Genomic DNA, 19,571 nt, shown 5'->3' with positions numbered 1-19,571 from the left:
TATTAGGAACAAACATAGGTAGGTATGTGATTTAACGAGACAGCTTTTGGGTTGACATTTGAATACAATTTCTACTTACACGACAGGGAGAGAGTGAAAGTCATCTATTACAGACAGTCTACTGTACCGATATTATACGACGCCAGAATCCCACAACAACAGAACCCCTAAGCTAATCGATCCTCATTCTTTGTCACGCCCAAGTCACAAGTGTAATCACTCGACTCAGCAAATCAAATATTTCCAAACAAATTATTACTAAATCCCTTTCATAAATCCTTTCTCCATTAAGTAAATAATATAGGAAACACGCCCGAAGCACCGATCCCACGCTTATAGAGCATTTTTTTCTAATCTTGTCTATATCAGCTCACACTTCAATTGAAAACCCATGTCCAAACCCTCACTCATGTCATCGACACATTAGAGACGACAATTATACAATATCCCTTCTTTGAAAACTAACTAGGCCAACTAACCTCAGGCAATGAAACCAGATCTTCCACATAAGCAATAACCATCCTCACCTACCCGTGTACTAGATTAAGAGAACTTATCGATAGGAACACTATTTTGAATAAAGACAGAAGGTTGTTTTAAATGGCGACCGTGACAGGACTGAAACTATGGGATTCCCTTAGAGTGCGTTGTGGGTAAACATCTGTTCACTGTTTGTAAACAACTAGGTTCGTGATAAGATCACTGTAGGGTTCATTCAGTTGGGATTGGCAGTCTTCTTTCGAACGGTGATCAGTCAAGATGCAGAAATTAATTACTCGGTTGATAGTTTGTGCGACTTTTGCAGTCTGTTCCTGTCAGTCTCCTCCAGTTTGGGACGTTGTGACTACCTGTCACATACCAAACGAGTCCATCCAAGGACTATGCCAGGATCCTGTCGATTGCACAGCATTCCGGCAGATAAACGATATCACCAGTATTGGCAACATGAGTCGGTTGAGTTTCGTGAAACAGGTTCAGTGTACTGGTGAGGAAGAGGGAAAGGTGTGCTGTCCGCGGGATGGAGGATTGTACAGTAATCCTTGGATCGATGTGACGAACGTTATAACGAGAGTAAAAGAAAATCCTTTGAGTATTAAGAGCAGAGTTGGAAGCCAAGAGATGGAGTGTGGACAACAGGACTTTGGCATGCTGGTCAACCATGGGCAAATAACTGATATTGACGAATTCCCGTGGATGGCACTTTTGATCTACGAGAAGGCAATGAATCCGGTTGTACCCGGATGCGGAGGGGCGTTGATCAGTCAGTCGTTTGTCGTCACTGCAGCGCACTGTTTAGTGGGACCGATTATTCAAAAGAAGGGAAACTTGTAAGTGTATTGAGATGATGGTGAGTGGGTGGGCATAAGCTAATCATTGTTTTTGTTGCACAGAAAATTTGTTCGTGTAGGTGAATATGATCTAAAAAATGATCCCGACTGTACAGTTGAAGGGATGTATGCCGATTGTACAGATGGAATAACTGATGTAAAACCCAGACGTACGATCGTTCATCCAGACTTCGTATCGACCGCCGTTAGTCAACATCACGACATCGGACTGGTGCAGTTGGAGCGCCCTCTCGAGTTTAGTGCCTTCATTCGTCACATATGCTTGCCAAAACCGGGAAGCAGCGTCTTGGGTAAGAAGTTCAGTGTTTGTGGCTGGGGTCGAACGAATTTCTTCACCGATGGACTTGGAGACAATGTTCCTAGTCCGATTAAGCTGAAGACATTCCTTCCATTTTTCGACCACGGAAAATGTTCCGAAATCTACCAACCACAGAACCTACAACTTATCAACGGACAGATCTGTGCCGGTGGACGCAGTGAGCGGGATACTTGTTCAGGAGACAGTGGATCTCCGTTGATGTTCTTGGATGACATAAAGCATCGTTGGGTGCTGAGTGGACTGGTGAGTATGGGACCTCAAAATTGTGGAACTGCTGGCAAACCTGGAATATACACCAATGTTGCGGAATACGTAAAGTGGATTAAAACAAATGCTGACCTGTAGATGCAATATGTATTTAATTTCAATTTACAATCAAGAAAATATGCAATTGATTACAACTGTTAATCGTATCCGAAAACAATTCCTTTGGCTGAATCCTAGGAAGATACATAGTTACTAAAGTAACCACCAAGCCCGCTAACTACCCGTTAATGGCCCTTTTTGCAATATAAGGTAAATATAGGGTTTCCCAACTTTATATCAGTCGTATATCAGCCTTGTTTTGCAAAAAGGGCGATTAGCTGGCTTGTTGGTTACTTGTGTAACATATTCGAGTAGATGCCAGGCTTATTAAATGTCCCACAGGAAGTGGGCCTCTTACTCACGATTCCACTGAGAACCCATTTTGTCTGACTGTACTTCCATCTATTAAAGTCCTTTTAAACAAACCACCTTGATGAGGTGGATATAGTTCATTCAGGACGGTCAAATCGTAACCAGCACCAAGCCGATTATATATGGATTGCTGTGATTGCTGTCTTATATCGTTTTTGACATTTGCCGGTATAGCTGCAGCGGCACCAAATACCTCACCGTATCAGCTTTACGTTTGTTTACAAACCATTTATGTTGAGTTGACAATGGAATGCATTTGTTGGCACCGTTTCACCGGTACGGAACCGTTTTAAAATCGAAAACGAGATAGAGATTGCTGACGTTTATCGTACGCACACTACGTCAGGTATTCGTATTCGTAAATGTTTTAGTTGAGATATTTTTTCCGTTGCAGAAAATTTTCCCGATGAAAACAAATCACTAATGTCGTTTTCGTTTTTGCGGTATAGCACCGGTCACGAGTCTTTGACAGCTCAACATCATTTGTTTGTAAACAAAGGTGTATCCTATATCTACACCTTAAATTATTTCGGTGTACGGCAGTGTAGCACCGGTGTACTTTAACAATCTCTATTAGTGGATCGAAACTAAACGTCAAACTGGGGGCAAGACAGCTGTACTCAGAGTAAATATATTTGCAGCGAGTAAATTTGGCTAAAAAATTAGCAAAGTAGTTTCGATTTTCTAATCAAAGAAAATATCGCTTGACAGCATATTTATATGACTGAACATCAACAGGCATTATTTGCCCCAATGATGTAACTTAAACTAAACATGAAAAGTACTAAAACAAAACATCAATAGTCATCTCGTAAAAAAAGGAACATAACTAAACAAACTAAACTGATCTAGAAAAAAAACGAACTAAACCTCCGGCGAACCAGCTGGCGAGTCAGGTTAAAATCAAACAGTGCGGAGACCCTATTGAAGAGTCTCTGTAAACCACCGATTGCACCGAACATGCTATAATTAGTTCGCTGTATGGGCAGGCGCAGCATTGAATTATTCCGTAGGGCTCGGGGTTGAATATTTATGTCAATTTGCTCAAGGAGGACAGGGCAATCGGTGCGTCCTTGCAATATATCTGCAATTTGCAATGCCCTTGCTGTATCTATTCGGACCGACAGGCGCTCCAGATGGATCAGTTGCAAACGACTTTCGTAGCTAGGCAATCGGAAGGGATCCGTCCACGGCAGTTGACGTAGCGCATATCTCAGGAACCGTCGCTGAACAGACTCAACTCTTTCGACACCGTTGTTGTAGTGAGGAGTCCAGACAACCGAGCAGTATTCTAATATGGAGCGAGACAAGGAGCAGTACAACGATTTAAGGCAGTAGATATCCGTGAAGTCTTTGGCAATCCTGAAGATAAACCCTAGAATTCTGGAAGCTTTGTCGACGGCGTGTGAGATGTGCTGCTTGAAAGAGAGTTTTGTATCCAGAATCACGCCTAGGTCCTTAATTTGGCTGACGCGCTCAATTTCAGTGCCTAACAAAACAAACTTGAACATAATAGTCTCTTTCTTGCGCGAAAAAGAGATAACCGAGCATTTGGACGGGTTAACCTCCATACGATTCAGAATACACCAATCAGCAAAAGCATTCAGCTGACGTTGAAGGAAGCAACAGTCTTCAATTGAATGAATTCGGAGGTAGAGTTTAAGTGATCACCAACAGTAAGATAACGATCGGTGAGGTACGACTGAAACCATTGCAAAAGGCAGCTGTGGATACCAAGCCTGTCCAGTTTAGCGATTGATATGCGGTGATTCAATTTATCGAAGGCAGCAGATACGTCAGTATAAATGACATCCGTCTGAGCACGATCCGACATACTGTTAGAGATGTAGGAAGTAAGGCACTGCAAGTTAGTGGCAGTGGAGCGACCAGCCATGAAACCATGCTGGTCGATACTAATATACGGCTTACAGTGAGCGAGTAACGGTTCCAGAACAACAAGTTCGAACAATTTAGCAACAGCGCTAAGCGAAGTAATGCCACGGTAGTTGGTAACGTCCTATTTGTTGCCTTTTTTATGTACTGGAAACATGTGCGCTAGCTTCCAACAGGATGGGAAAACTCCGACGTCCACAGACCGTTGAAAAACGTGCAGCAGTGGAGACAACAAACTGTCCAAGTGCGTTTTGAGGAACGCCGATGGAATTCCGTCAGGACCCGGATTGTATGACGACTTGAGTTTCGAGGAAGCCCTGAAAAACATCTCGGGATTGATGTCAATTCTGCTCATGGTTTGGCCATAGAGTGGTACGTAACTGGCAGCCAGTCGGGCATGGTCGTCACTCAGTCTCTCGTCCGTGAAGACACTAGCAAAGTTTTCAGAGAACAGCTGACAGATATCTTGCGTAGATGAGGCCACGTTACCATTATGTGTCATAGACGACGGCAGACCAGCTTCATGACGTTGTTCGTTGACAAACTTCCAAAACTGCTTGGGACGTGACTCAAGCTTTCTCTGCAATCCACGTCGATACTGAAGAAAGCACCGTTTCGCAACTCGTTTGTATGCGTGATTGATCCTGACATAGTGACGTTGAAGGGATAGTGTGCGGTGTTTGGTGAACTTCCTAAGAGCGGCTCGCTTTCTGGATTTCAGTCGACGAAATTCGCTCGTATGCCATGGTGGATGGGTCGTATGATGATGAATCTTTTTCGGAACGTGTCTGTCAATGATATATGCCAAGACATTGGAAATAGTTTGAGCGGTGGACTCAATGTCAACGGTGTCCAATAAGTCGTCTCAATCTAAATTGGAGAGTAACTCGGCGATACTACCATGGTCAAAGTTGCGAAAATCGTAGGAAACGGTGGCAGGTGATATATTAAAATCATGCATCAGTAGCGGCGGGTGGTGACGATCCAGTCTCACCAGAGGAGTGGGCATAAGAAAGGAGCCATGTCCTGGGCGCTTACAAAACAAAGATCCAAACTGCGGTTGTTCTGGTTAATAACATGGTTGATTTGAGAAAGAGTGGCTGAGCTGTAAATGTCCAGAAGGAGCGAAGCGTAGGAATGGATGACAGAGTGATCCATGTCAGGATAGAGGAAACCGTTGCGAGTTTTTTTTTCCATGAAATCCCCGGGAGATTGAAGTCACCAAACACAATAACTTCATCGGTTGCTTTGGCGGTATCCAGAACAGAGAAAACCGATTGGCAATGGGTTTCGATGAGGTCACGCTCCCGTATACGGTCGGGAGGAAAGTAAACCGCACAGAGAAACAAGGTACGATCGCCCAGTTTAATCGACGTCCACACCTGCTCTAAGCATGTCCAAGCATTATTTTCTAGTAACCTCGCTCTAAATCTAGAATTTATAGCCACTAAAACACCTCCACCTTTAACTTTCCGACTATTAGCAGCATTCCTATCGCAGCGGAAAACTTCATAATCGTCGCCGAACACCTGACGAGAGAGCGTGCGTGAATCCAACCATGTCTACGTGAGAATAATGACGTCGTAGCAAAGATCCGAGGTAGCTACGCGAAAATCGTCGACATCACAGTTGATACCACCGACGTTCTGATAATACAGCAGCAAGTCTGAAGGAGCAGGTATAGTTTCAATACGTCCTAGAGTCTAAGTAACTTGCAAAGGATGCCTTGATGGTGCAGGCGAATATTGGCTGGAAGCAATGAGCGGATCAGGAGTCGTTGAATCGATAACAGAAGTTGACTTGCCTATGCTGTCGAGTTAGAAGACCCCTGCACTACTCCCACACGAAGGGCCGGGACGACTGCTGAACGCTGGCTGGAATGGCTCGACTGCGGTGGGAAGTACAAGGGCTTCCATGAGGCCAACTTCGGTGCGTCCCAGTGTACAGCTGCCTAACTGTGGCTGATAAGAAAAGCCAAATGGAATTTGCCGGACTGGCAAAGAGTTTGGATGAAGTTCGGTAGAGACAAGTGAAACATGTGTCAAAGAAGATGGCAATGACGAAACCGGCCATTCAGGAACAGGTTGGTTTACGAGCTCTGTGCAGCGATGGGATTTGTCACTTATTATGTCATGGCGTTGTCTTGGTGATCCGGGTAATTGGGCGACTCCATGCTGGGGGATAAATTGGTATTTGGCGTTAGAGAAGGGTTCCAAAAATTTGTAACATTCCTGTTGTCCTTGAACTCAAGGAATAGTATTCCCTTTGGCCACGTTGCAGTCAAAAGAGCCTTTGCTTTCAGCTCAGGACTCATACCGAGTTTGAATGAAATGAATGACCGACTGCTGACATTCTTACCATTGGCGACTAGTCTGAATGTCTCAACGTCATTTATTCCTAACCTCTGCATCGCCAGTTCACGTACTTGCTCCACTGCGACGTCACGAGAGATACGCGAAAGGTAGAGCCAAACCTTCTGCCTTGGAGGTGGTACAGCAAAAGCGCCGATAGATGGAGATATTGAGCTTGCAGTTCCACACAGCAAATCCTGTTGACGGCGTTCAGCAGCTTCAGGTTTACGGAACAATCGTCGGCTTCGCAAAGACCGAGCGATATTAAGTATTAAATCCGGATTCGGGTGGATACATCGGATCGACATTTATGTCCGTCTTTATAACCAAAACCATGGTGCCAAGAAGGTCCTAAGCTTGTAAACATGGTACAATTGCATTTTGAAGATTGTGGTGCTGGGGCTCATTTGCTTGCCAACGTCGCTTGAAGCTAAAACCCAAATTCTAATTTGAATATTCTTCTCAAATCTTAGCTGATTCAATTCTTCAATACTTACTAAAGCTTTGTTTACTCTTTGGTGAACTAGAGATTAAAACGAGGACAGGAACTCCTATTCTTTATTGTCCACATATCCTGCAGCGTGTGATCCTCGACGAGAGGGCTGGAACGATAACTTTCCAGAACAGTTTTCGTCCTTCAGCACTTTTAATTCTTCCACCGCTTTGCTGTCAGCGGTACACTGAACGAATTATTTGCCAGTAGTTATTATAATTTTGATAAAATAAAATAATCGAATCAATGTTTAAACATTGGTTAAGCATAAAATGATTAAATTTTAATCCTTCATATTTTAGTAATGTTTTTGAGTGTGCAATTCCATCGCCGAAATGTCTTCCCAGGTAAGCATTGCTAGCGCACCGTTTGCTGCTAGCCGCTTCAGCTTCAGAACGTCAAAAAGCAGAACTGTAACTTGACTTCTGGACGATTGAATTTCATTATGTGACTGATATACGATTACTTTGCTTGATGGGACAAACAGACTTGATGTTGTTTTCACATTTTTCATTATCAAAGTCCATAGTTTGATCACGTAATATGAAAATAGATGCCAATTGATAGTAGATAGCGAAGATAGATAGATTCAAGAAAATCCATATGGGACTGATATGCGATTATAGGCAGTACACTTCACTCCAATTCCAAAAATACCCATATTGTGGGGTATTTGACAAAATTTCAAAGTTTTTCTGTAACATGATGTATCCATCTTGGATTTCAAAATGGCATCAGACATCAATTTCCGGATCCGGACACGTCACCCCGATTCCAAAAATACCCATATTGTGGGGTATTTGACAGTATTCACTAACCGGAAACCACAATCTTGGATTTCAAAATAGCGTCAAACATGGATTCTGATTCCAAAAATACCCATATTTTGGGTCGTTTCACAGTATTCCCCAATTTCTCAAAATCGCAAAAAAAACCCCGATGTTTGGAATTTACTTCCTGAAAAGACGTAAATTGAATACTGCATAAAAAAGACTTCGTAAACGGAGGTTTCAGTGTATTCAGAAAGTTCTGGGCAAAATTTGAAGAAACTTTCGAAAAAAATCACATATAGGCAATTGGCCGAAAACTCCTGGAGTATTCATTTCCAGGGAAAGCTAGAAGAAGCTCGGTAAAACCTTCCAATAGAAGTTGGAAAAAATCTCCGGAGGAAGCTCATGGAGAAACTTCTGGGAAAAAGAGATTTCTGGGGATGTCGAAAGAAATTAGTGGTGAAAATCGGCAGGATCTTCTAAGGAAAGTTAGCACAATCTTCCGGGGGAAGTTTAAAAAGTTGGTGGGAGAAGACGGAAAAACCTTTCGAGCAAAGCCAGCAGAAGCTTCCGAGGGAAGCCGAAATAACGTTCCGGGAGGAATCAGAAAAAAAGCCTACGAGATAAGGAGGAAGAAAGTTCCAGGGACAAGTTGGAAGAAACTTCCAAGGGAAGATTAAATAAAATAGTTAAAAACTGAACATTCTGATGGACCTTTTTGATCAAATAAAAGATAAAATATTTCACAATTGGAATTACCGGGATGAGTCATCAGCAGACGAATAATTATGTGAGCATTTTGAAGGATCCAGGGTGCCTTCCATTCATTTTGGATAAAAAAATGTTTTATTAAATTATGGAATAATAAGATATTATAGTAATATTTTGATTGTGTAAGCAACAAGAAAGGACTGTGAAGTTTGTGTTTGACACATAATACCTGCCAATTTTGCTACACGAGTGTCGCAATAAGTGATTTTGTCATTTATCTTACCCACTCTTCGCTCTTCATTCTTCGCGAAGAGGCGATTAGAAAATCGCTCATTGTGATTCTGCCAAAGCTAAATTTGCAGGTTTTATGCGTCAAACACAAACATTACAATCTTTTTTTGTTACTTACACATACAAAATATCATCATAATATCTTATTATTCTATAATTTAATAAAACATTTTTTTAGCCAAAATGAATGGAAGGCACCCTGGAAGGATCCAAGAAAATTTTACATATTCAAAAGATTAAAGTTACTCATATTTTCATTGTTAAAAAAGTCGGTATATCTGGCAACACTGGATCGGATACCTACCAAACGTTATGGAGAACATACAGTTGATTAAAGCAAATGCACAGTTTAAAAATTTATTACAAAGAAAAAGCGAAATTGGTTTCAACTGTTAATCATATAGCATTCTGTAAAATCCAGGGAAGATAGTATTTCACATTCGTGTAGATGCCAGGCTTGTTGGTTGTCCCACAGGAAGTGGGCCCTTTACTCACGATTCCGCTGAGGACCCACGTCTCTTTGACTCGATCGAAGAACATCAGCGGTGAACCACTGTCTCCGGCGCAGGTATCTACACCTTTTCTGCCACCCGCACAAAACTGTCCCGGTCCCAAATCCAGCTGCTGAGATTCATAGGCTTTCATGCAATCTTCCGCCTTGACGAACGGCAAGCTAGCTTTCATCTTGATGGGGCTTACGGTTCCCTTTAGCTTGTTAACTGCAAGAAAACACAAAGATGAGACTTATCTCTTTTCCTAGAAGCAATACTCATCAACTAACAAAAGTTCGTTCTACCCCATCCACAAACTTGGAAGATTGTCCGCTCCGCTAAGCCGACGCGTAGTCCAGTCCTTGGTAGGCAAACTGGTTGCAGAAAGTCCGTATATTCAACGGCTCGATCGAGTTCGATCAACCCGATATCGTTGTACAGTTGAATGTCGTATGGATCATAGTTCGGATGAACTCTAATAGACTTGGGACGTGCGTCAATTTTCTCCTCGTTGCAATCCCTATAGTTTTCGAATTCAGTCTTTAATACGGTACAGTCCGGATCGGACTCGGTATTGTACTCTCGTAGGCGGACGAAATGTCTGGAAATGGTATTCAAAAATTAGTCTGTTCGTGATCAAGCCTTCAATGAATGATGAGTTATTTTGATAGCTACGAATGAACTGAAAATGCAACAAAGCACCAGGCATGGTTTTGACATTAGCTACTGCTTTTGTGAATGCTCAAATCTATATCTCTAATGCATGATGATCTAGAGCGGGCCGAATGTAATTTGCATTCACTGAAAGACAATGGTGGGTTCTGTTCGCTCCGGTTCATCATGCATAACCAAGAAACCAAAAATATCTCCAAATGACAAAATGACAAGCGATCAACGAACCGAAGTCAGAAGTGCAAAGCAATAATGATATAATCTTCTTCCTTCTTTTTCATGACAAGCAGCCCGTGCGACACAACTCACTCGGGGCGGTAGAAGGAAACGAGCAAATTGTTGGCAAGCTGCTTCACGAAGTAAAGCCGAACATGATACACGTGTGTTAATGGGATTTTTTTTGTTATGTCTTTTCTCGATTCATATCAAGCTATGCCCTCATCCGTGTATATTGCAACAAAGCAGGCAAGCAATATATCATTATCCTTCTACCACTCGGACCGAGCTATGTTACAGAGCGAGTTTGTCATGGTAGTCCCAGGAACTATTGTGTCTGTATCGTTGGTTGCTTTATGTGTTTGGATTCGCTGTGCATAAAGCTGGGTTTAGACTAGGCAAGTCAAATGATCAACTCAGTTGAATTCAATTGGCTTGAAAAGTTGAGCCTGGTTCAACGTTTTTCAATTCAAGTGAGTTGATCAAGTCAGTTGTATGGCATGGTTTACACGTTCAATTTGCGTTCAAGTCAGTTGAATTCAATTGACTTGATCAATCGACTTGCCCTGTCTAAGCCCAGCTTAACAGATACCGATTTGAGCATTCACAAAGCAGTAGCTTATGTCAAAATCTACAAAAGCTTCATACATAATTTTACGGAGTTTTGTTGATGAAAAAAATGAAATTAATGTCCATGCCGGTCAAGCACTGTGAGAGAAAGTTGTAAATCTTGAATTCGGGAATTTCAAATACTTGGAGTTTTAAGACGCTTTTTTTTTATTTTTTTATATAAACTAAAGTCGAATTTCCACAAGTCTCTGCAAGACGCGGAACATCCGTAAAAGTGGTCAATGAAACTGATCCTAGAGCTCCGTTTTTTTCGAAATCGCTCAAAGACGTCTTATTACAATTAATTTGGAGTTATAACCAGAATTTGGACTCTAAGCACTACAAGATGGTCCGTTGGAAGATCCGGAACATCGATTAAGTGGTCAATTCATGAAAATGATCCTAGACTGATACTGATAACCTTTACGGATGTTCCGGATCTTCCAGAGGTCCATTTCATGATCCCTGGGTCCATAATCCAATCACAACTTTGGATTCATGTTGAAAAGACGTCTATGAGTGGATTCTAAAAAACCACTGTGATCTAGGATCAGTCTCATGAAATGACCACGTTTTTGGATGATCCGGATCTTCCGGAAGACCATCATGTAGTCCATATTCCTAAAACCACTCAGAATTTATTCTGATAAGACGTCTACGAGTGGTTTTTACCAAACCACGGAATTCTAGGATCAGTTTCATGAATTGACCACTTTTACGGATGTTCCGGATCTTCTGGAGGACCATTCCTTAGTCTCCAGAGGTGATATTCCGAACACAGCTCTAGTTTCAAGAATTGACACTTTCACGGATGTTCCGGATCTTCTGGAGGACCATCCCGTAGTCTCCAGAGCCCATATTCCGAACACAACTCCGAATTCATTGTGATAAGATGTCTATGAGCGGTTTCGAAAAAAAACCGGGGAGTTCTAAAATCACTTGCTTGAGTAGACCACTTTTATGAATGTTGCGAATCATCCGGAGGAACATCTCGTAGTCCCCAGAGTCCATTTTCCGGTCACAACTCCGAATTCATTCTAATAATACGTCTAAAAGTGGTTTCGACAAAACCACGGAGGATCGGTTTCATGAATTGACCACTTTTTTTGCTGTTCCAGATCTTTAAGTGGACCATCCCGTAGTACCCAGCGTCCATTTTCTGGTCACAACTCTGAATTTATTGTGATTAGACGTCTATGAGTAGTTTCGAAAAAACCACGGAGCTCTAAGGTCTGTTAAAAAAAAAATTACCACTTTTACGGATGTTCCGGATCAACTGGTGGACCATCCCTAAGTCTCCGGAGGTCATATTCCGAACACAACTCTGAATTCATTCTGATAAGATGTCTATGAGCGGTTATTAAAAAACCACGTTGCTCTAAGATCAGTTTCATGAATTGACCACTTTTACTGATGTTCCGGATCTTTTAGTGAACCAGCCCGTTGTCCCCAGTGTTCATTTTCTGGTCTCAACTCGGAATTCATTGTGAAAAGACGTCTAAAAGTGGCTTCGAAAAAAACAACCACGGAGCTCTAGGATCAGTTTCAAAAATTAACCCCTTTTACAAATGTTCCGGATCTTCCGGGGACCATCCCGTAGAGTCCATATTGCGGTCACAACTCCTAATTAATTCCGATGATACGTCTATAAGTGGTTTCGACAAAACTGCGGAGTTCTAGGATCGGTTTCATGAATTGACCACTTTTAAGGATGTTCTGGATCTATTAGTGGACCATCCCGTAGTCCCAGCGTCTATTTTCTGTTTACAACTTCGAATTCATTGTGATAAGACTGAATTGACCACTTTAACGGATGTTCCGGATCCTCCACAGGGCCAGACATGTGACCTACCGGTAACTGACTATTACCAACAGGTGTCCAACTAACAACTTCTTCAAAGACATCAGGAAGTTATCTCTTCAAATTGCCGTACAATCAGTGTTTGGTTCCAATAAGCTCCCACATGGCAAGTGTATTCGTTAATGCCGGATCGATCATATTATAGGAATGCAGAAGCTGTACTATACTATGTACTATACCATCGATGATTAACGCATAGCGGTTTCGGATCGTTGCTTCGACGTCATCGCTCTCACTGAGACTTGGATCGATACTCGGACATTGTCAAATCAAGTGTTTGGTTCCGAATACGAGGTTTTTCGATGCAATCGGAATCCGCACAACAGCCGCAAATCTACTGGTGGAGGCGTTCTCATAGCGGTCGGTTCTGGATTTAAGGCAAAAGTTATCGAAAACGATTCATGGAATTGTGTGGAACAAGTTTGGATTGCCATTAAGCTCGCTGACCGCACTTTGTTTTTGTGTGTAGTTTACTTTCCTCCGGATCGAACTCGCGTTAATTGAATCCCAAAGTTAGTTTATTCGAGCAATAATGGAGATCTCTACAGCTGCTGATGAGATGATTATCATTGGCGACTTCAATCTACTGGCGATTTCTTGGCGATCATCTTACTGTGGATTCCTGTATCCGGACCACGACCGTTCTACATTTCACTCTGGAGCTGTAAGCCTTTTGGATCCTTACAGTATCACCACTCTGAAGCAAATCAACCACGTGGTTAATGAGAACAATCGTAGCTTAGACCTTTGCTTCGTCTCCGCTCAGGATACTGCTCCGCATTTGTCTATGGCTGTTTCTCCGTTGATAAAGACTGTTCCATCCTCCTTTAGTTATTACACTTGAAGGCAACCAAATTCCTGAGTTTATTAACCCCCCCCCCCCCCCTCAACTATAGGTCTCCTACGATTTCCGAAATGCTGACCACGACAGTATCGGGGAACTTCTTTCGAATTTGGACTGGCACAGGAAATTCGTCCCTGCCAATATCAATGCAGCTGCCCAAACGCTCTCGCATATTTTGGCTTACGTCATTGAGCGACACATCAGATCCCAAACAAGGTAATCATCATCCTTGGCAAACAAGTGCACTCCGAATGTTAAAGTCTTTCAAAAGAGCCACGCTCAGAAAATACATCAAGTACCACACCCTACAACTCAAGGACCATTATGCGACGATCAATCAAGCGTATCAACGAACCAGTCGCCAATGTTATCGGCGTTATCAACGAGATGTTCAACGGAAGCTTCGATCTCACCCGAAAACTATTTGGAATTATGTGAATGAGCAACGACAGGAGTCTGGCCTTCCATCGACTATGGTACTGAACGGCGAAGAAGCTTCTTCCCCTCAGGACATTTGCCGTCTATTCTCAACCAACTTTGCGAGTGTATTCTAGGATGAGAACCTACCAGACGAGCACGTTTCTCTAGCAGCCAGTAATGTTCCAATGTCTGGTCAATCTTTGGCAGCTATCAACATCGACCTCACTATGATAACTAGGGCGGCTTCGCAACTGAAGTCTTCATTCAAGCCTGGACCTGACGGAGTTCCTTCCGTCTTTCTCAAGCAACACATCGATAGACTGGTGGCTTCTCTCTGCCTTCTGTTCGAAATGTCCCTCTCCAGTGGGGTGTTTCCTTCCTGCTGGAAATTAGCTGAGATGTTCCCAGTGCATAAGAAGGGATGCAAGAGAAACATCAACAACTATCGCGGCATCACATCGTTGTGTGCCATATCTACCGTATGCGTGATAATGTTTGCACTATCGTACAAATTAGGTTCCTGTATCACCTGTGTGCAGACAATGCCTTGTTTTTCTTTGCATGCACGTAACCTATAGCTCATACCGTAGTAGGCTGTTTATAAAAGAAAATGATTTACTTTGTTTGACAGTTGTACCATGACGAAGTGGCAGCGTATTCGTGATTTGTCCAACGCGCAAATGTCGCAAAAAGACATTTCAATCGCCGTGGGAGTGTCCCGGTGGACCGTCAAAAGGGTTTTAGATCGAGAAAAGAAAGGAAAACTATCCGCGAAGGTAGCCACAGGTCGTCCGAGATCAGCTCGGGTTCCGAGAATTATCGGTGCTATCAAAAGGAAGATTCGGATGAATCCAGTTCGTTCAATAAGGAAAATGGCAAAGGAACACGGGGTCAGTGACTTTACGGCACGGAAGATCGTAAAGGAAGATTGCGGGGCGAAGTCGAGGGCACGGAAAAAAAAACTCACATGATTACCAACCGCATCCGGGAGCTACGAGTCGAACGATGCAAGAAAATCTTGAACTTCCTTAAGCTAAAAAAATGGGTAATGCTGTTCACCGACGAGAGCATGTTTACCGTCAATCCCGTATCAAATTCTAGAACCGACCGGTATATTAGTTATCTTCCGGTAAAAGACGTGGCCGACGAGCACAAGAACGTGTATCTGACCAAGCATCCTGCTAGCGTTATGGTGTTTGGATTGGTGGCTTCCGATGGCAAAAAAAAATGGACCCGGTGTTCATTCCAGAAGGCGACAAGGTCAACACGGAGGTCTACATTGGGATTTTAAGTAAATATGTTCTTCCGTGGATCAAAGAACAGTACGGTCCGTAGCCAAATGTTGTATTTCAACAAGATGGGGCTCCGTGCCACACCTCGAACTGCACTCAGAAGTGGTTGCAGGAACATCTTCCGTTCTGGGCGAAGGATACGTGGCCACCATCTGACCTATCAGCCACCTTCGACAAGTTGAACCATCCTATAGCGAACGCCAAACTAGATAGGCTCGGTATAAACGGCAGTCTCCTGCGATGGTTCACATCTTATTTTTCTGATCGTCAGCTGGAAGTTGCAATCGACGACTGCCGATCTCCTTCGTTCCCTTCCACCTCGGGTATTCCGCAAGGTAGCCACCTCGGCCCGTTGATATTTCTTGTGTGTTTCAACGACGTCAATTTCGTCCTCGGCGGTCCACGACTGTCGTTCGAATCCGAGCCATCGCTGACTTGCACCTTCTCCAACTCCAACTCAACGCTTTTGCTAATTGATGCCAACTGAACCGCATGGTTGTAAATCCAACAAAATGTTCAGTAATCACGTTGTAACGGAAGAAACATCCAATTACATTCAGTTATATCCTAGAAGGCGTTGACGTACATCGTGTGAATCACATTAAGGATCTGACAGTCATCTTAGACTGTCAACTCACATACAGCCAGCATATCTCGTACGTGATCAACAAGGCATCCAGAACGCTCGGCTTCGTTTTCAGGATAGCTAATAGTTTCACGGACATCTACTGTTTGAAGTCGCTTCACTGTTCCCTCGTCCGGTCGGTGTTAGAATACTGCTGCCTTGTATGGAATCCCAATTACCAAAACAGTGTACAAAGAGTAGAGTATATTTAACGACGATTCATCTAGTTTGCCCTTCGACAATTGCCTTGGAGGAATCCTCATCGCTTTCCAAGCTACGAAAGTCGCCTACACCTACAAATCAAACCTCCCATCTCTAGCGTGGTATGTTCCCTTTACACTTTCAAATACACCATACTCACAGTGGTCCAAGCTGGTCATAGTTGGGCCCGGCCAGGCAATGTGCAGCCGTCATCACAAATGTCCTACTGATCAGCACTCCACCGCAACCCTGGCGGTTATTCCGATAGAACAGTAATGTCGCCCAAGGGAATTCATCGATATCGGCAATCTTTCCCCCTACTATCCTATCCTTGAACGCCACCTCCTGCCCACATGAGTAGCACAAATCAAATAGGAGTGGCATGATTGGCCTTGGATTCCTCTCCAACCGTGGAACGTCCGATGACAGCTGAGGATCCTTATAGGCACCGCTTTGCGGGCAACAAACTCTCGTTTCATCGGTCGATTCACACTGCAATGCCTTAACGAAGCTGAACGTCCCAATCGAGCAAAGCTCTTCTTCTATGATAATATTTTGAAAGGCCTGACAATCCTGAGGTTTGACGCAAATTCCCTTTTCCGCTTCATTAGGGATGTCACAGGCGTCGTACTCTAACAAAACCGGAACAGCATCTGCAATGAACACCAATCATCACGTGCACCTGAGAATCTATTTTTTTTTCACGGCTAAAATTAACTAATGAACTGATGCAAACCTTGCTGTGAGGAAGAACCGGTCAAAACTATTACCGCAAGTACTAATTTCGAGAAAAACCGCGTCAGGCTATCAGGAGCCATGTCAAATGAATGAAAGTGCAAACGACAAAAAAATCAAATTGAGCTAAAACCAACACAACAAACTGATAACAAACCAACGGCTGCTACAAAGTATGATTCGACCAATCGCCTTGATTTACGACTGAGGTAGGTCAGTTCTAGATGTTGGATTAAGAAAGCTGAAAAAAACGTGGTTATGGTGATTTGCTGTGAGATCATTATTCTTGCTACCGCTTCGAAACAGTAAGTGCACAAATATCAGCTTCCACGACACGTAGGGGAATTTACGTATTCTCGGCAACCTAAGCAGCGACCTTCTTTCTATAGCCTTTTTCTCTAAGGAACGCTCACATATGCAGTATTGGTTTGTTTACAATCTTTTGCTGCCAGCTGCTCTAACAATTTCAGTCGAAAGAATTGTCAAAAACTGTTTTGAAACGCTTTTACAAAGCTCCAATCTTCTCTAGTGAGAGCGAGTATTGTCGGCAACCAGTTTTTCTTCGGCAACCGTTCCATTTGAACTGCATGTAAATCTGCTGTTCTATTATCGGCAACTCGAAATCAGCTACAATTTGTAGTGCGTGTGTTTCATTTCAAGAAAACCTTGCTAGATTGCTTTTGCTCAGTAGTAAAAATATAGTCAAATAGAAGCTGAAAGCATAAAGAATCGTTTGCATGCATTCAGCGAAGTGTTTTCGTAAGAAAATCCAGTGAAAATAGTGTTTCAATTTGGGTTGCCGAAAATAGTCTGGCATGCCGAAGCCGTCATTTCCCCTACTACAATGAAACTGTTACTCCACGTTTGCTGCGGTGCAGCATACATCCAGTAGTAATTTCAGGTGGAATAGGGCTCTAATTTCCGAGATTTGTGTAATTGAAAATTCGAGTTGAAAGTGCATTTATAGCCTACGTGGCGGCCATTTGTGGACTCTACAAGGAATCTCCTTAAAGAATACACATCAAGTCAAACTGTTTGCATTTTTTTTTTTAATTTTTGTTGCTCATAATACACTTTTTAATCTCCAACGGAACTCCGGAATTTTCAGTTACTTCAGAAACCGTTAGCGGTTATTTAGTGGAGGTAATCAAATAGAATAACATGATGCTAGGGAAACCCCACATCTTGCAAGAACCAGTTCCATGCTCTTCGGAGGGGATTTGAGTGCCACAAGTGAGACAAGTTCATCTTCGTGATGCTTTCGCACGTGATTTGCACCTCGGTGTCCCAAAATAGCATTTTATCTTGAAACCTGGGGGCAAACCCACAGTTGATTTTCATTTAAATTGCGCTCAATTGGAAAATCCTATAAAACGTATAATATTTTCTACTGCTCTTCGAAATATGTGTCTTAAATGAAGGTCATATGAAAATCATTGACACATAACTTTCATTGGATTTTTCAAGCCGATATTTCACCCACGAACTGGAAGCAAACAACAGATTACCCTATTTGGATATAATACTGGTCAGACACCAAAACCAAAAGTTAACAACGGAATGGTACATGAAGCCGATCGCGAGCGGTAGGTTCTTGGACTACCTATCATGCCATTCACTAAAACTGAAGTTGTGAGAGTCAACTACCTATCAACGAACCTTGCAGAAGCGGAGGAAAATCGGATCATCGACGAGCAATTGAAACACAACCATTAAATATCCGGAAAAATTTCCGTCACCGACTCTGAATGAACGACGGCAAACGACGAACGATGATGAGAAATAGGTGGGATATACCTACCGATCCCTAGCATACATTCCGTACTTATCACACAAGATATAAAAGCTGCTGCAAAAGCACTACACCAACGTGAAAACGGCCAACTACAACATAAAAACAGGCAAACCAGTAGAGAGTGAACCTTCATGCTGAGATTTTTCAACACTAGGTTGAATATTCCGTCAAACCCGGGGGCCTTCATGTTTTTGGTGCATTTCAGCGCTGAGCAAATCTGTTCCACTGTGATTCTATCCTCCGGAGGGATGGCACAAGGGGAGGAATCAAGGTTGAGTACGCATTGCTCAACCTGAACTTCGAGCGGACTTTGGATGTTGGAGCCAAGCAAATGCGATTTGGCAATATGCTCACCAATCGCATTTGCTTTCTCCTGAGGGGTGATTATGAGCCGATCGTCATCATTTTCATCTTTTAGTGGCGGAATGGGTTTAGGGTGCGTCTTTAAGACCTTGGCAACTTTCAAGAATGGTCTGGAGCGGTCGTCCAGATTCTGGACAAGCCGCCCGAAACTTTCATTCCGGAGTGAGACCATTCTGGAAGCAATCTCCTTGTTCAGATCGGCCATTTCACGTTTCATCGCTGGATCTCCAGTCCTCTGAAACTAGCGTCTACGAACATTTCTCAGGCGAATTAAGAGTTGGGTGTGGGAATCAATAGCAATAAACTTACCCCTCACAGGAACTCGTCGGACGCACGCCTCGTCAGCCACGGTTATGGCTTGGTGGAGTCCCTCCAACGCTCGGTCGATGTCCTCCACGGTGTCAAGCGGCGGGTTGTCGATGATGTGCCTGTCTACCACGCGTCCAAACTGGGCCCAGTTTACGCGATGATAGTCCTTGCGCAGGCTTGAAGCAGGAGCCACGTTGCAGCCTAGCTCAGACACCACCGGTTGGTGGTCGGAACTGAGTTCGTTGAAAGCTACCGGCTTGGACAAGCCGATATTTGTCATGAA

The 19,571-nt window shown here is 43.1% G+C and overlaps 2 protein-coding genes across 2 annotated transcripts; one reads left to right on the top strand and one right to left on the bottom strand.

Annotated features, from left to right (window-relative positions):
- Positions 1 to 717: 717 nt before the first annotated feature.
- Positions 718 to 2,796, top strand: LOC135717557 (CLIP domain-containing serine protease B8-like). Its single transcript, XM_065239694.1, has 2 exons — positions 718 to 1,328; positions 1,392 to 2,796. Exons 1-2 carry the CDS (start codon positions 760 to 762, stop codon positions 2,011 to 2,013), a joined length of 1,191 nt encoding a protein of 396 aa, XP_065095766.1. The 5' UTR covers positions 718 to 759; the 3' UTR covers positions 2,014 to 2,796.
- A 6,420-nt stretch (positions 2,797 to 9,216) lies between these two features.
- Positions 9,217 to 16,995, bottom strand: LOC135696847 (CLIP domain-containing serine protease B8-like). Its single transcript, XM_065216380.1, has 4 exons — positions 16,823 to 16,995; positions 16,247 to 16,739; positions 9,637 to 9,947; positions 9,217 to 9,574 (listed from the first exon to the last, which is right to left on the bottom strand). The coding sequence occupies exons 1-4, from the start codon at positions 16,902 to 16,904 to the stop codon at positions 9,252 to 9,254; spliced, it is 1,209 nt and encodes a 402-aa protein (XP_065072452.1). The 5' UTR covers positions 16,905 to 16,995; the 3' UTR covers positions 9,217 to 9,251.
- Between the last annotated feature and the right edge of the window lie 2,576 nt (positions 16,996 to 19,571).

Source organism: Ochlerotatus camptorhynchus, unplaced genomic scaffold (genome assembly GCF_037179485.1).
Source record: "Ochlerotatus camptorhynchus isolate MF236.1 unplaced genomic scaffold, CSIRO-AGI_Acam_v1.1 ptg000062l, whole genome shotgun sequence".
Taxonomy (NCBI): domain Eukaryota; kingdom Metazoa; phylum Arthropoda; class Insecta; order Diptera; family Culicidae; genus Ochlerotatus; species Ochlerotatus camptorhynchus.
This window is presented reverse-complemented; position numbering and strand designations above follow the sequence as displayed.